Source organism: Cyprinodon variegatus, unplaced genomic scaffold (genome assembly GCF_000732505.1).
Source record: "Cyprinodon variegatus isolate N-32 unplaced genomic scaffold, C_variegatus-1.0 Scaffold453, whole genome shotgun sequence".
Lineage (NCBI taxonomy): Eukaryota > Metazoa > Chordata > Actinopteri > Cyprinodontiformes > Cyprinodontidae > Cyprinodon > Cyprinodon variegatus.
The window spans coordinates 110,539-125,944 of record NW_015150906.1 but is presented as its reverse complement, the minus strand read 5'-3'; the positions used below and the strand labels follow the sequence as shown (position 1 = coordinate 125,944).

The window sequence follows — 15,406 nt, the reverse complement described above, 5'->3', positions numbered from 1 at the left end:
TTATTCTGGAACTTCACCCCAATGGTGAAGTTGACCAGGGCATTGATCAAGTTGGATTTTCCTGCTCCTGTTTCTCCGACCAGTAAGATAGTTTTATTTCTTTTGAGACCCGTATTTTCACCAATAGTAACTCTGGTCAATGTAGAAGATTTTTCTTTTTTTGCTTTCAGTTGGTAAACAGATGGATTTCCCTTACGGATCAGTGTACTTTTAGATCTCAACTGGTCCAGTGCAGATTTCCTAAAAAAAGAACAGACTTACTGAAAGCCATCTTTAAACTGATATACATATTTCCTCTTTTCAAAATATTAAATTAACAGAATCACTATTACTAAAGCTCACACCAATGAAACCCTGACTACACGTGTTTACCTGTAGGAGTCCCTGTGAGTTAAACAGCAGTTTGGATGGAATTATTATTATATCAATTGATCTCAAACACATTGGTATGAGTGACAAAAAGAACCATAAAACCACTATGTTGGAATAATTATCTATAAGATACTTAATGTTTGTTCTTATGATGTATAATGTGTGACATATTACTGTTCCAGAGAGGTGTTGCACAAGCAGTATAGATCAACTATCAGGAAGTATTGCTCAAACTTAACGAAACCAAGAGGTTCTCGGACCATTTGACCACAAGACATTTAAATGCACATTGACCTGTTCACGGAGGCTGCAAATTGAATTGTATTTCTTATTTCCTATTCCTTTAGCGCAACCTCAGCTTGTGTAACTAGGGACACCCTCTCTGACTTTAATAAATAGCGAGGAGAAAGCTGAAGACCGGCAGAGTGGGTTGGAGATTTGTAAACTGTGCAGTCTCTTCCTCTCCTCACGAGTAAAACTAAATTAATTGTCTCTGTGCCTTCTTTCTTTCCCTGTATGTATGTATGGTGTTTAAGGTACTTAGACCTGACACCACTATTAACATAAAATGTAAACAGCATTACCTACAGAGTGAACTTTGCATTTTTTCATTGGTGATAACAGGCTTAAAATAAATGAAGTAAAAAGAGAACAGAACCACATATTTATCCTTTACGCTATGGAGAAATTTTGTCTATAGTTTATTATTCATTTTACATTGGCAAAGATTGAACTCATTCATCTTTATAAAAGATAATTTTCACACTAGATTTAGCTGCAGCTTCTGCAGTCTCTTGCCAAGTTTTAACAATAAAATAGATTTAACAGGCATACAGTACATCCAAATATACTCCACCAAAAACCATTTACATGATTTGTACATCATTTAAATAAAATGCTTGAAATTATTAGAAAACAGTAGTTTGGTAAACTTGGTTAACTTGCAAATCAAAAGTCTATTGAATATTGAGGAGTTGGATTGGCCGTTATCCAGCTCTACTGTAGGACAATAGCTAGTTGTGAAGGTTACGCTCTCCTAAAAAGTCGATCATCGACCTTTGTCCTAGGGTGTCCTGGTGACACGTGCACTTATGGAAAACCTTGTGTTCGAACATGGTGTTGGTTATGGACAAACTGTGATTAGCAGAGAAGTCCAATAACAGAACACAGCTCAGGTTGAGCTCCAACGATCAGCCCTGTCCAGGTCTTAGTGTTGCTGACCATGTGGGCACTGAAGTCCCCCAGTAGAAAAACGGAGTCCCATGTTGGAGCATCATCTAGTTCCCCTCCCAAGAACTCCAAGAAGGCTGGGTACTCTGCACCAATGATGGGCCCATAGGCCGAAACAACAGTGAAAGACCTGTCCCCAACCCGAAGGCGTAGGTACATGACCCTCTCGTTCACCAGGGTGAACTCCAACATGACTGAGATGGGGAGCAATGAGCAGGCCACCTCAGCTTGCTGCTTCTCCCAGCTGCAACACCAGAGAAGTGGAAGGTCCAGCCTCTTTCCAGGAGATTGGATCCCCAACCCAACCTGCGTGTATAGGTGAGCTAGTACCTCTCAACCTCCCGCACAAGCTCAGTCTGCTCCCCCCCCCAGCGAGGTGATGTTCCACGTCTCTACAGCCAGAGGCTGAATGCACAAACTGGGTTGTTGAGGCACCCCTCTTCGAGCGCCACCCAGTTCTCTCTTCTCCTGACCCCTATGGATCCCTCTGTGGGTGGTGGGTCCACAGGAGGGTGGGCCAACAACATCTGTTCAGGCTCTGTTCGGGCCCCAAGGGCAAAGGCCCGGTTACCAGGCGCTCGCATGCGGGCCCCAACTCCAGGCCTGACTCCAGGGTGGGGCTCCGGCTGCGCCATACTGGGCGACATCTCGGTCCTTGGTTTGACTCTTTCCCTAAGGATCTTCTTGAATATCTAACTAAATAACATATTTACCACCCCTACTGGGGTGGGCAATACATGTATTGAAGTTCCTCAACACAACTTCTCTTAGAGACATGTCACAAATAATTCTCAGAAATTATTCAAAAATAGCCAAAACTCAACCATTACAACTTGTATTCAAGACGTTGTCAGCAACCATATCTAAGACAGAGTATAGATCAAATAAACCTAAGACTGAATTATACACATATGGTAGCTTACAAGAAAGCCTCTATTTTGACCATCGGAGTGATAACAATTGTTAGCAGGACTCGTTAGGACATCTGGAAACTTTTCATATATGTAAGAAACTTTATAACGAAGGAAATGAGCGCAAATACTTCTTACATACCTCTCTGATGGTTCACGGGGAGAGGAGGGTGCTGTGGTCAGTATGGTTCGAGGAAGAGGAGCAGGTGTTATGGTCTCTGATGTAGAAGATGAAGGTGGACACTTAGATCCACTAACATTGCTTGGAGATTGACTGGAACATAGGACACAGGGATAAAGACCATCTTCTATTCCGTCTGGGATTTAGACTCAGTTTTTTTTGTCATGCTTTATTGAAAATCCACCAGTTTGAATTTTTATTTGTTAAAAAAACATATGGAATGAAAACATCCTAGAATACTGCTGCCAAACAAAACCAGCGCATTAATGATTGATCAGATTATTGAAGGTGAAGATAGAAAATTGTTAATGGTTTGATCTATCCGCCTATTGTCAATGACTTTCTTATTCTGGGGACTAAGAGTCATTAAGGTCCAACATAAAACAAAAAGAAAGAACCCTGAATTTTTCAGATTGAAGTTTAAAAGGCCCTAAAGGGAAAACAAATGGTACCGCTGAAGATATTATTACAAATGCTGGTTATCTGATAATAGCAAAAAAGCTGTTTGACCCGACTTCATAGAAAGTACCTCCTGTTCTTGCTCTTGCATTAAAGACTTACAATTCAAAATAGATGACAACAGATATTTAAAAATGAAATGTCCGAGATATTTTTCTTTAAACCTGAGTTTTTCTTGTTCACACTGACAGTAGCGCTAAGAACCATGGTACCAGCATAGAACCCATCACTGATTCCAGTTAAACAAAGATCCAATAAACACACAAACAGTAATATGGTGTCATTCATCAAACATTTTATCACCAGAAGGCCAAAGATTTGATACAAAACCGTTACAAAATAGATATTATTGCTGGATATTTCTAATGTAAAACTCTGTATAGTGTGTATAATTATATTAAAGTCCATTTAATGACATTATCACTTATCATATCACAAACTAAAAAAACCCCAACATATTAAAGGAATAAACATTTAGTTACACAAAGACCTTTTCCTATATAAGAAATACAAAATAATGTACTAAAGTCAAATCTACAAAAGTCAAAATCTCATTTCAATTAATTATAGCTAAACAAAATATTTACATTTTTGAAAAGCTAGTAAGTGGATACTAGCTCTTCTCATTTTATCATATTATTTTTGTGATATTTGTTGAGACAATAAAAAATGTAACAATATAATATATCCATAAATTCAGAAGACAATTTTTGGCAATATGTTGCATTAGTTTTTTAGACAGAGGATAGCAGATGCAACAAGTAGATCAATAAACTGTTGGATTTGAATGAGTATTTCTAATGCTGCCATTGGAACTAAGAATTGAAAAATGGTAAAACCACCTTTAATCAGAAAATCATTGATATTATAAATCTTAATTTCTTTATTAAATAAATGGTTTCCCAGTTACCCATATTCACTTATATTAGGTTTTTTTAGATTTTCTATTGTTGGTTTAAATTTTAAGACTGGACAGTGGGGTAGTGTGTAGCACTCTTGCCTTCCACCAAGAAGCTGTGTTTGATTTCTGCATTTTGCATGTTCTCCCCTTGCAGGACTGGGTTTTCTCAGGGTACTCTGGCTTCCTCCCACTGTCAAAAACTCTTACAGTTATGTAAATTGGCATGTCTAAAATGCCCTTAGGGGTTAGGGTGTGGTTGCATTGCTCTGTGTCTTTGTGTATCTCCGTGTTGCCCCACTATATACTGGCGACCTGTCCAGGGTGTTCCCTGCCTTTAACCAAGACTGGTGGAGATAGCTTCCAGCCCCACTGGGACCCTGACGGATAGACAAGACACCATGGACAGATGGTGGTAATTATGTTTGCTCTAATATTTTCTTCTGTATAATGGCGTATTATATTTGATAGTTACAGACATATTAAAAAGATAAAAAGATACAATTTTGTAAAATGATGACTATTGTATTAAACAATCATTAAACCCTTTTACCTTTATGATGAGATGATATACAAAAATCTTATATAAAGTGGAACCTTTCTAGAGGTAATTCAACTGATGAAGCTCTCTTGTCTGACCTGTCATTGATATGATTTGACCGTCAGTTCTTTCCTGGTTTTACTCTGCTCCAATTGTTTTTGCCCACATGTAGTCTAGTGCTAATTTGGTTCCAGCATCCATTCGGCTTCTTATCTCCTCCAGTATCCCAGCTTTCTTTGTGTCTCCTGTTTCCTTCAGCTTTTCGATCAAGAAATCCATGTGAACAAAAGTTGAGACGGAATCCGCTTTGAGGGCGATATCCTCCAGTTTCATGACATGTTGGTAAGACTCAAGGACAAGCCGGACCTTTTCTGCTTTCAGTTCATCTATTTGCTTGTAAAAACGATTTAAGGTAGCATCCCTTGTTGTGGGGTCAACTTTCTCTCCCAGCATCTTTTTCTGAACTTCTATGGTCTTCTTTACCTTTTTGGTTTTTGTTACATATCTCCATCTTTCCTTCACATGAGCCGATGCAGGACATTTCCCAGAGCAGACAGTGCAGTGGCCGTTTCTTATGACCTCACAGCGTTGAGGATTGCGGCTTAATGTACAGCCAGGATAGTGGCAGTTCTCTTCACAGATGGTGCACACCATTGCTTTCTCAAACAAATTACGCCTAAAAAAACCCTTACTTGCTAGAGGCTCTTTTTCTTTGTAGACAACATCAACATCTACAGTGACTACGTGAGATTTATTCATTTCATCTTCTTGTTTTTTCAGAGCATCAAGAGTTTGTTTGAGTTCCCTTTCCTTCTGCTCACTTAACAGGATTCTCTCCTGCAGGTTCTGGATGCAGGAGGTCAGGCTGATGCGTTCGCTCAGGACATCCATGGTCGAAATCAGTCTTTGAGGACTTTTCCTTTCCAAGAAGTCTGTAAAGGCTTTCATTCCTTTCTTTGAAATTTCATCAGCTGCTTTAAGGAAATCCTCGTCTTCTGATCGGTCTTCAGCTTGGGAGTTATCAAAAAGGAAGCAAATTGGTTGATTCCTTTCGTTTTTTGCACATTTGATATGTGTAGCTTCAAGCGCTTGAAGAACATTCTTGGGTGCTCTTCCGTCAGAATGAGTAATGAGAGCCACAATGCTTTTCTCAAGGTTCTTCCCAAACAGAGACATGACTGAATTGAAGACGTATGACAGGCGATCATTCACTCGATTGTCCGTGGACTTAACCACCAGACCAACAGCGTGAATCTCATTGATCCCCTCATCAGATCGAAACAAGTCAAACAATCTTTGACTGACAATAATATCTTTTTCTATCCCTCTGGTGTCTCCAAATCCAGGCGTGTCAATGATGGTAAGAGAGAAAGGAAGAGTTTGATCTTCAAACCCAAAGATCTCATAAACAACTACATCTGATGTTTGACTCTCAGTCTGGTCCCTCCTCTCATCTTTTACAATCTGAAACCAGAGTTCATCTTCATAATTCACTCCCATGGCGTGGTTGACCAGAGAGTTGATGATGGTAGACTTTCCTGCTCCTGTTTCACCCACCAGTAACACCGTTCTATTTGCCTTGTTCAGGTTTTTCTTTCCTAGGGTCATTTTAGTCAGAGGTCCGAAGTCCTCATTTTTTGTCTGTAGCTGGTAGACAGCTGGGGGTCCTGGTTCGATCAGGAGACTTTTAGAGATGATGTTCTTGAATTGAGATGAGATATACCTGTAGAAAGAATTTAAATTTTACTAGTTTAAATTCATTTCCCCCCAGGTCTTCTATTCATATTGGGAATAAAGTAAAAGTTAAATGTATATACTTATTTAAGGTTGATATTCTTTTATATTCATTGTTGAATGTATAATAATACTCTGAATGATTCTTTGTTCTCTGCCATCTGACAGCAGATACCATCATCTCCTGCCATCATCATTCTGGATCTTTTGGGTACACATAATCCGGTATTTAAAATAGTTTTCTGATATCCAGGGAAAATTCTCAAACATATAAAGGAATAAAGCTCTTCCAAAAACCTTCTTATTATAAATCTACTTTGTCTAGACATGAACATCTTGGTATTCATCCCCACCCACGTAAAATAAATTTTGAAACTAAACTGAAGTGTTCAAGACAAAATAGCTTGAATATCATAAAACGTAATCCTCCAGTTAAGCCCAAATAAATATAACTTTAACAACAGAAAAACAAAAAAAACAAAAAAACAAAACGTCAATTTAGTTATAAGGTTAAGAGCTTATCTCAGGCTGTGATGTTTCTGTAAAGAAAACTTTCAACCAATTTAAAATGTTGTTTTATAGCTGACTTTAATTTAGCTTCTAATGTAATTTTATTGTTTAACTTATTGTCTGCGGTTGTAGTCATTCTACATGCGGACACCCGGGAGGAAAAGGTAGAACTGTTATTACAATTTTTTTTTATTTTTGTATATACCTTTTTGATATGTGTGTGAGCAAGGAAGAACAAAACACTCTGAAAATAGGTGACACTCAGCTGGCACAGCTTTACAATATTCTTATTACCCGAAATACAAGATCTTTCTTTTATTTTACATGAATGGTATTAATGCCATCTACACTTAAAAATTACTTGAGCACATTTGTAGATTAAGGACCCATTATTACTAACCAGTCATAGTTAAGCTTAATAAGTGTTCCAATATTATTGACCAGGTATGACTCATACTTACTGACTGGCATTGGTGACCATGAAACAATGAAACACTATAATTTTTGATCAGACATAATTGCCATTACCAACCACACTGACAATTAAAGACCTATCATCACTGATTAGTATAGTAGACCAAACAACTATACCAACTGGGCATAAGTCACACTTAATAACCCATGAACACCGACTGGGCATTTTTAACAATTAAAGACCTCCCATTATAGACACGGCATTGCTGACAATTGTTGAACCATCATTACTGACTGGACATTGGTTGACCATTAATCGCTGATGGTTACATAGTTGGTATAATCAGCCATTACTGACCTGACATTGTTGACCATGAATGACCCATTATTACAACAGGCGATTGTCAACTATTAACACCTAATCAATGCAGAGCTGCACATAATGACCCATTGGTACTGGTCAGGTATAGCAAATAATGACCCATTACTACTAACTGGCATTGCTGACCCTTGACAAACCATCATTATAAATGTCACATCCTTAATCATTAACGAACTGTCATCATCATCAGAGCATGGTTGTCTTGTCTGCCTGGCCTGGCTGTGTGTTTTGTGGACGGGGCCGCCTGTGGAGCTGGTTAACAGTCGCCTTTCGTAACTCTGCTTCTTTCTGTATTTCTGCTTCTGTCTCCTTGAACCCCAGTCGGCTTCGGCAGATGGCCGCTCCCATTCAGCCTGGTTCTACTGGAGGTTTCTTCCTGTTAAAAGGGAGTTTTTCCTCTCCACTATCGCTACAAGCATGCTTAGTGTGAGGGATTGCCTTTGAGTCAATTATCGATGCAATCGTCTGATTGAATTTTCTCTGTAAAGTGCCTTGAGATGACGTGTTTTGAAATGGTGCTACGTAAATAAACGAAATTCAAACAAAATTAAATGAACTGAATTGAAAATAGTTGAAAATTAAAGACTCATCAACACTGACTGGCTATAGTTGACCATTATTAACCGGTGATTACTGATTGGGAATTGTTGACTAATAATGACCCATGATTACATACTGGCCAGTTATAGTTCAGAATCAATAATGAAGCATTACTGAGCTGACAGTTTACTATTAATGACTTATTGTTACTTACTGAGCACAGTTAACCACTATTCACCCAGTATTACCTACTGGGCATAGTTGACTATTATGTAATTGTTATGCCATTGTTACTGACCAGGCGTAGTTGAGAATTAATGACCCATCATTACTGACCTGGTACCTTGATAAATAATGACCCCATTTTAAATGACTGGCTTTGCTTACCCTTAATAAACACTCATTATCAAACCAACATATTTGGTCTTTTATAACTCGAAATGATCAACAGAACATCATAGATTATTTTAAGTGAAAGACCCACCACTACTGACCATAGTTCACCATTGTTTACCCGTTATTACCGACTAATGATAGTTGATAATAATTAATGACTCCTTATTTCAGACTAAGTATATCAGATAAATATTGACTGATTATTACTGACTTGAATTGCTAAACTATCGTTATTTATCTGACATACTTGACCACTAATTCCTGTTATTACCAACAAAAGATCAATGACATATAAAGACTCATCATTACTGCCTGTATATAGCTGACTATTAATGATCAATTATTACTGACAGGTCAAAAGGGACAATTGATGGTTAATCATTACTAAATAAACATAATAGTTAAAGCTTAATCACCCTTTATTATTGATTTAACATAGTTGACTCCTAATGAACCATATTTATTGATCCATTACTACTGACAAAGCCTTGTTGATTGATGACGGTCTATTGTTACCTTCAAGGCAGAATTGAGCATTAATGACTCACCATTATTGACAGGTATAGCTGACCAATAGGGACTCATCATTACTGATTGGAATTGGTAATCCTTGACAAACCCTCTTTTTAGATCGGACATAGTTGACCATTATTGATCATTTCCCATCAAAGAGTGTTGATCCATCATTACTCACTAGGCATAGTTGATCATCATTGACCCCTCATTATAGACCAATGGTACCTGATCATTAATAACCTACCTATATTGAGAAGCATAGCTGACAAACACACTACCATTGTTACTGGCTTTACATAGTTGAGCATTATTGTCCCATTTGGACTAACTGGACATGGTTGATCGTTACATCCTGACCATTTATGGCCAATTATTGATGCCATTATTGAGCCTTGATTGCCCATGTACTGACTGGGCATAACTGAGCATTAGCATCCCGACTGGGCAATGTTTACATTATTACAGACTGGACATAGTTGACCATTAATGACCCATCATAACAGTAACGTTCAAGGTTATTGAACATTTTTATATGGTACTTTTTTAAAGTGCAGACACAGTTGTAAAAGTATCACCCCACTCCTTGATCAATTTTGAAAAATGCCATAAAAGTTGACAGTGCCAGGAGATACTAATGGACACAGCCTGGTTTGGCAATAGGTGGAGCTGGTTAAACATGGCTGTGGTCAATGAAAGGGAAAGTGACAGTGACAGTTTGGTATGAATAATTAATACTAAGCACCTGAATTAAAACATTATGATGAAGAGGAGGTAATAAAATGCAAAACTGAGAAAAAGGCATGGATCAATGCTAGCTAGGTCCTAACTCGTCACAAAGAGCAGTGTTTTTGTAATTGTCGTAGTGGCAACGATTGGCACAGTGGCCATTTGCAGCCAATACATAGTATGAGTGTTCACAAGTGCCAAAAAGGAAAACTATCAACTTATTTTTTGTGGTTTGGTCCTACATCTCTATTACTATACAGTTTCAGGTAGGGCATTTCTTCTTGTGGAAACATGAGATGGAGTATCTGGCATTGGCCAGGTAGTTGGGGGGTCTCTACTGTGTTGTGGAGTGGGAGAGTGTGGTTCCCTCTCCAGTGGCAGGGTCACAGATTTTTTGAATAGTCAGGCAATGTTCCCTCATTTGACATTATAGAGGTAGTGATGTTATGTCTATATATGTGTCTTGGGGTGGGGTGGGGGGGCGCAGGGGGGTCGTTGGGGGTAGGAGGGGATAGATAGGAGGTTCAAGGGGTTGGGGCCTGGATTTATTGGGAAGGCCAGACTGTTTTGCATTTTCTTGGCTTAACCATTGGAATGAATACGATCTGGGGTCATCAGGTTCTGGGCCAAATTTACTCAGGTTAATGTGCACAATCCCTGGACTTGGCTGTTGGCTTGTGCAGTCTCCTCTTCACACCATTGACTGAAAGGTATCACTTCCCCTGTCTAAAGACTGTTTGCCCCTCAGTGGTATCAGTAACAGGACCTGGAAGTATTCTGTGTTTGTCGAGAATTAAAAGTGTGTGGACAGCATACATTCATGTCATTACTTTACTGATAAAGTTATGAGAATGAATTTATTTGTGTGTTACTCCTGGAAGCTGCTTCGTAGTGCCTGGACCTCTGGTTCTTTGTGGTCTCTGCTGGTGGACATTGTGTCTTTCTGGACCTTCATAGCTGGATGTACCACTACTTTGCTGGCAGCTAGTGGAGCCTGCAGTCTCTTTACTGTAGCCCCCCTTGAGATTTGCTGGGGATTCCCCAAGGCACTCTTCTGCTCTTCTTTTGGGGGGTATTGCTATCCCTCTGTTGGCCCTCCTTGGGCACTCTTCAGGGGCCCATTGGAGGTGTAGGACTCTGATTTACTCCATGTTCTCACAGTAATGACAGCTGTTCTTTTTTTGTTTTTGTTTAGCCAATTCCCTCAGTCGCACAAATATGATTTTTACCTCCTAGAAGTCTCTGAATTTGTTCAGCCTTCTTAAAAAAAGGGGCATATTACCATGCTAAAGCCACTTTAGGGCTAATGCAATAACATGGGTGGCTCCTACATGTGGAGAGGTGGCATATTCCAAGTTGAAAAAAAAAGAAAAAAATGGAAACATCTAATATTTCATAACAACTAAGCAATAGTATACCATAGTTGAGTTGATAAGGTTTTAAAATGTAACATTTAGAACCTTTAACATCAAAGGGTTTGTCAATTTTTTTGCACATTGCTACAGTAAATACCTTTGGACATATACTGTAAGGTGTTTTCCATGAAATCCTTGTGCTAATGCAACTTTTGACATAATATTAAGCCTAGATAATGGTAACGAAAAATATTAACATATAAAGCATACTTGAAAGGGTAAAAGTAAAGAGGTTTTCTTAGGTCTTTAAGCTTTTTACCTATGTTTTACATAATGTAAAAAGGGCATTGACAATAGGTGTGTTTCTCATCTTAATGGTGCAGCCAGAATCAGTCAGTGTATAAAATATTGCTTAACTCTAACATTGTGTAGATATTCTTTCAAGATTTTTGAAAGGAGAAATGAAAGTATTTTGAAGATTGCTTAAGAAACACCAGCAGTTACAGTTTAAAATTTAAACACTTTAAAAATATTTCATATACTATTCCCTTTGGAATAGCAGAACTTATAGGTTAATAAAGAAACTTTCTCAGTTAGCAATAGAGTATATTGGTTTATGAACCCCATATGCCGTCCTGTTAAAAAGTTTGGATATATTCTCGCCGGATAAAAAGAAATGAAACAAATCTCCGTTTGATCCATTAGTATTATTGTAATAGTTTTTAATGTTTGTTTATGTGTTATTAGTTTCTTGCTCACAGATTTGATGAAGTTTAAAGGAACTCAATGTGTGATATCCTTCCAGTGACATATATAAAAAAGATGAAATCTAATCAAATAAGTCTCTTAAATGTAATTCACTAAATTATAAATTACTTCTTACTGTTAACAGCTTGCTAAACAATATTTCAACACAAGAATTTATTTATTTTTGTCTGAAAAACACACAGCAGTTCTTATCTTGTTCGGAATTAGTTCCTCCTAGTTTAATTTAAATGTTGCACGATTTTAAATTGTAAGTCTTGATATTGGATGTTCAATTAATTTGTTTATTCCTTTGATGTTTTTTATTTCCTCTTGTTTAATCAAGTTTACTTCATATAAATTATCAGATTCAATTTAAATTTACAATTCATGCACATCACTGATAAAAGGCAACCAAATGCAGATGATTAAGTATCTTTGGAAACCAGTTTAAAGCGAGAAATAGTTTAATGTTATTTATTTTATAAATAATTTATATTTTTTTATACTTACCTTCTATGCATGATGTTGAAATTTTGAGGTTTCACTGCTGTGAGATTGAAACGGGTTTCTAAAAACAAAAAGGGAAGTAACAGTTTTATGTCTTTAATTTTTGTTTTTTATGTTTGAAGGTGTAGTTAAAGTCAGACACTAGAGTGCGCTGTATACTATTAGTATACAGAGTTACAATTGAAAAAAAATCAACTTTTTTCAGCAATGCTATTTAATTGAAGGGATTTTTAACAAAGTAAACATGCGCACCAGTTTGACATCTCAGTTTATAATCTACAGTAAACAACAAATCCAGATAGTGATATGAGAAACTTTCCCTACCTGTGTTGTCAGTCTGCTTAATGCTCAGAGAGGCTGAGGAGGAGTGAAGAGAGGGAAGAATTTAGAGTTTATATTGTAAAGAGGAGGAGTAAACATTTGGTCACATGGTATAACGAATGCTTTATTTCATTGCCTTCTAAGCGATGCTGCATCATTTTCTTTTTTCTTTCTCTCCTGGTCTGTTTGATGAAGACTTTCTTAAACTCTGTTGCTTCTAATTACGTTTACTCAGTATCTTATTACTAACTGTTTAAGTTTTTTAGGCAGTAAACCTGTATGATTATCAATAAAATAAATAAACATATTAATTAATTTCAGGTTTCTTGAACTCTACTATAACACAAAACATTTGAATAAGCATTACTGAATTTTTTTTTTATAGCATTTCACAAAACAAAAATGGATAAAAATGACAAATTAAGAATTGAATATACTGTCTTTTTTTAAATCTGCATTAGTGTTGTTTAAATAAAACAAAAAAGCAATGGTTCACTTTCCTTTGTTACTCTTGTTGCACAATTACCCTCCTCGGTCTTTGCAGAGCTATAAATGTTGCTAGTTAAATTTTTCTCCATCCCAGTTACAGGAGTTTGACAGCTGCTATGTCAAGAAATGTGTTTCAAATATTGAAGCAAAATATTTCATTTATTTTAATAAATTTTTAATGTTCTTATTTGTGAAAAATGTAACATGATAGAATCTATCTTTAACCATGTCACTCAGCGGGAAATACAGGTTTGTTTTTTTCCATCGGATACGATGGTTTGACCTCAGTAAACAGAAAGTGGATGTTTTTTAAGTAGCTTTACATTCTTTACCCTCATAGCTTTACCTTGTTTAGAGTCATTGTATTCACAACTGTTGATCTGGATCAGCAGCTTGATTGGTTTCGGCTGTTTCCAGATAAAGCATTCTTAAAATCTTCAAGATGGTATCCAGAGTTTGATTATTGGATACTGTCAGGTCTAAGCACCTAAAACATCATACATACATACATACAGGGAAAGAAAGAAGGCAAAGAGACAAGTAATTTAGTTTTACTCGTGAGGAGAGTAGGAAAAGACTGAAGAGTTTACAATCTCCACCTCACTCTGCAGTCCCAGCGTTCTGCTCGCTATTTATTAGAAATCAGGGGTCCCTTGTTACAACAGCTGAGACTGCTCTAAAGATCAGAATCAACATGAAAAATTCAGACTTGCAGTCTCAGTAAACATCCTATAAATTTCAGGGTTCAGTCAAAGTTTAAGCGGTTGAAGCTGTTCACCAAAGTTCAGCAGGTCGAGTGCTGCCCGTAGGTCAACCACAACCTCCCCAAAAGCAAATCTTACAAATCACAGTATACTTCAGAAAAGATGGCTATAAACACATGCACATAGCACACAGCGTTATGCATGTGAACACTACACAGATACATTTATATACAATTATTCTAACAGATACAGACAGAAATATTTATGATAAAAATATGCCTAATACTGATCGTATGAGCAATATGACTCCCTGTTTTTGGACCTACAGTTCTCTTATCATTGGGATCTTTTTAAGTCATGACTCATTTGTATTTTATCTTATGTACATTTTATAGTTTCAATCAGGTTTGCTTTAACAACTCAGGTCAGACATCATTTTAAATTACAAATGAGCTAAACACTCACCTTATAATAACGTACACTTTATGTACTTTTCAATTCCTTGTGCCACTTTGTCACATGCATATAAGAACGTTTTACTCTCCTTCTCAAAGCAATGTTGCTCAGCTGGAAATGTAAGGTTTTTGTTTCAACACACAGAAAAATAATCATGTCAATCAACTAAATCATCAACCCTTTTCAGAGCCTCAATACTTCATCACTTGGTCTGCTTTCTTATTGTTGTTCTTTTCTATCAACATTCCTGCTCTAGAAATGAATACCATTGTAGTAAACACTGATCTCTTCAGTTGATCCTTTTAAACGAATGTTCATATCTGAAACTGAAACGAGGGTAGAAAAATATTTCTTAAAAAAATGTATCAGTTAAATAAGCTAAGGAATTTAGATGAGTTTCCGTGATACGTGTCCCGAATACTGAATCACTCGCTGGAAGTTATTTAAGTAAATCGCTCTTTGATTAGAAGGAGAGAAAATCCCACCAAGCTGTAAGAAACAATTCAGAGAAATAAAACAACAGAGCGAAAGATAGAAACATCCATGTCTTTCTCTCATCAAGACATCCCAACTGATTATGATTAAAGTCCAATTAAAGGTAAATCCTCGTCCCTAACTTTTAACAACTTAAAACAGCTGGTTTCTTACTTTACCATTTGTGGGAAAGAGAAGAAACAGTTTCTGACATCTATCGGTCTGAAAAAGCATTACGAAGTGATTTCTAAGGTTTGAGGTCTTAAGAGAGCCACAATGAGAAGCACTTCCACCCCTGCAGAGAACATAGATTAGAGCAAAACACTCTAATCCAGCAGACGCTGGCCTCCCAGAATTACAAAGCTGATGAACCACACAACCAGGAGTTATGCATCTAGAGGTCTGTAGGCCTTTGTGTAGCAGTCAAGATCAACAACAAGAAAACAGGTGAAAGCATAGTGGATGGTTGGATTAATCCTAAAAGCAACTTAATGAACAGGTAGAAGTTTGTAGAAATGGGCAAATCACATGTAGAATACAACA

The 15,406-nt window shown here is 37.2% G+C and overlaps 1 protein-coding gene across 1 annotated transcript; it reads right to left on the bottom strand.

The window, feature by feature from the left end:
* Positions 1 to 3,300: 3,300 nt before the first annotated feature.
* LOC107093940 (septin-2-like) lies at positions 3,301 to 13,631 on the bottom strand. Its single transcript, XM_015389299.1, has 4 exons — positions 13,576 to 13,631; positions 12,744 to 12,776; positions 12,423 to 12,480; positions 3,301 to 6,315 (listed from the first exon to the last, which is right to left on the bottom strand). The coding sequence occupies exons 3-4, from the start codon at positions 12,431 to 12,433 to the stop codon at positions 4,731 to 4,733; spliced, it is 1,596 nt and encodes a 531-aa protein (XP_015244785.1). The 5' UTR covers positions 12,434 to 12,480; positions 12,744 to 12,776; positions 13,576 to 13,631; the 3' UTR covers positions 3,301 to 4,730.
* Positions 13,632 to 15,406: the final 1,775 nt, after the last annotated feature.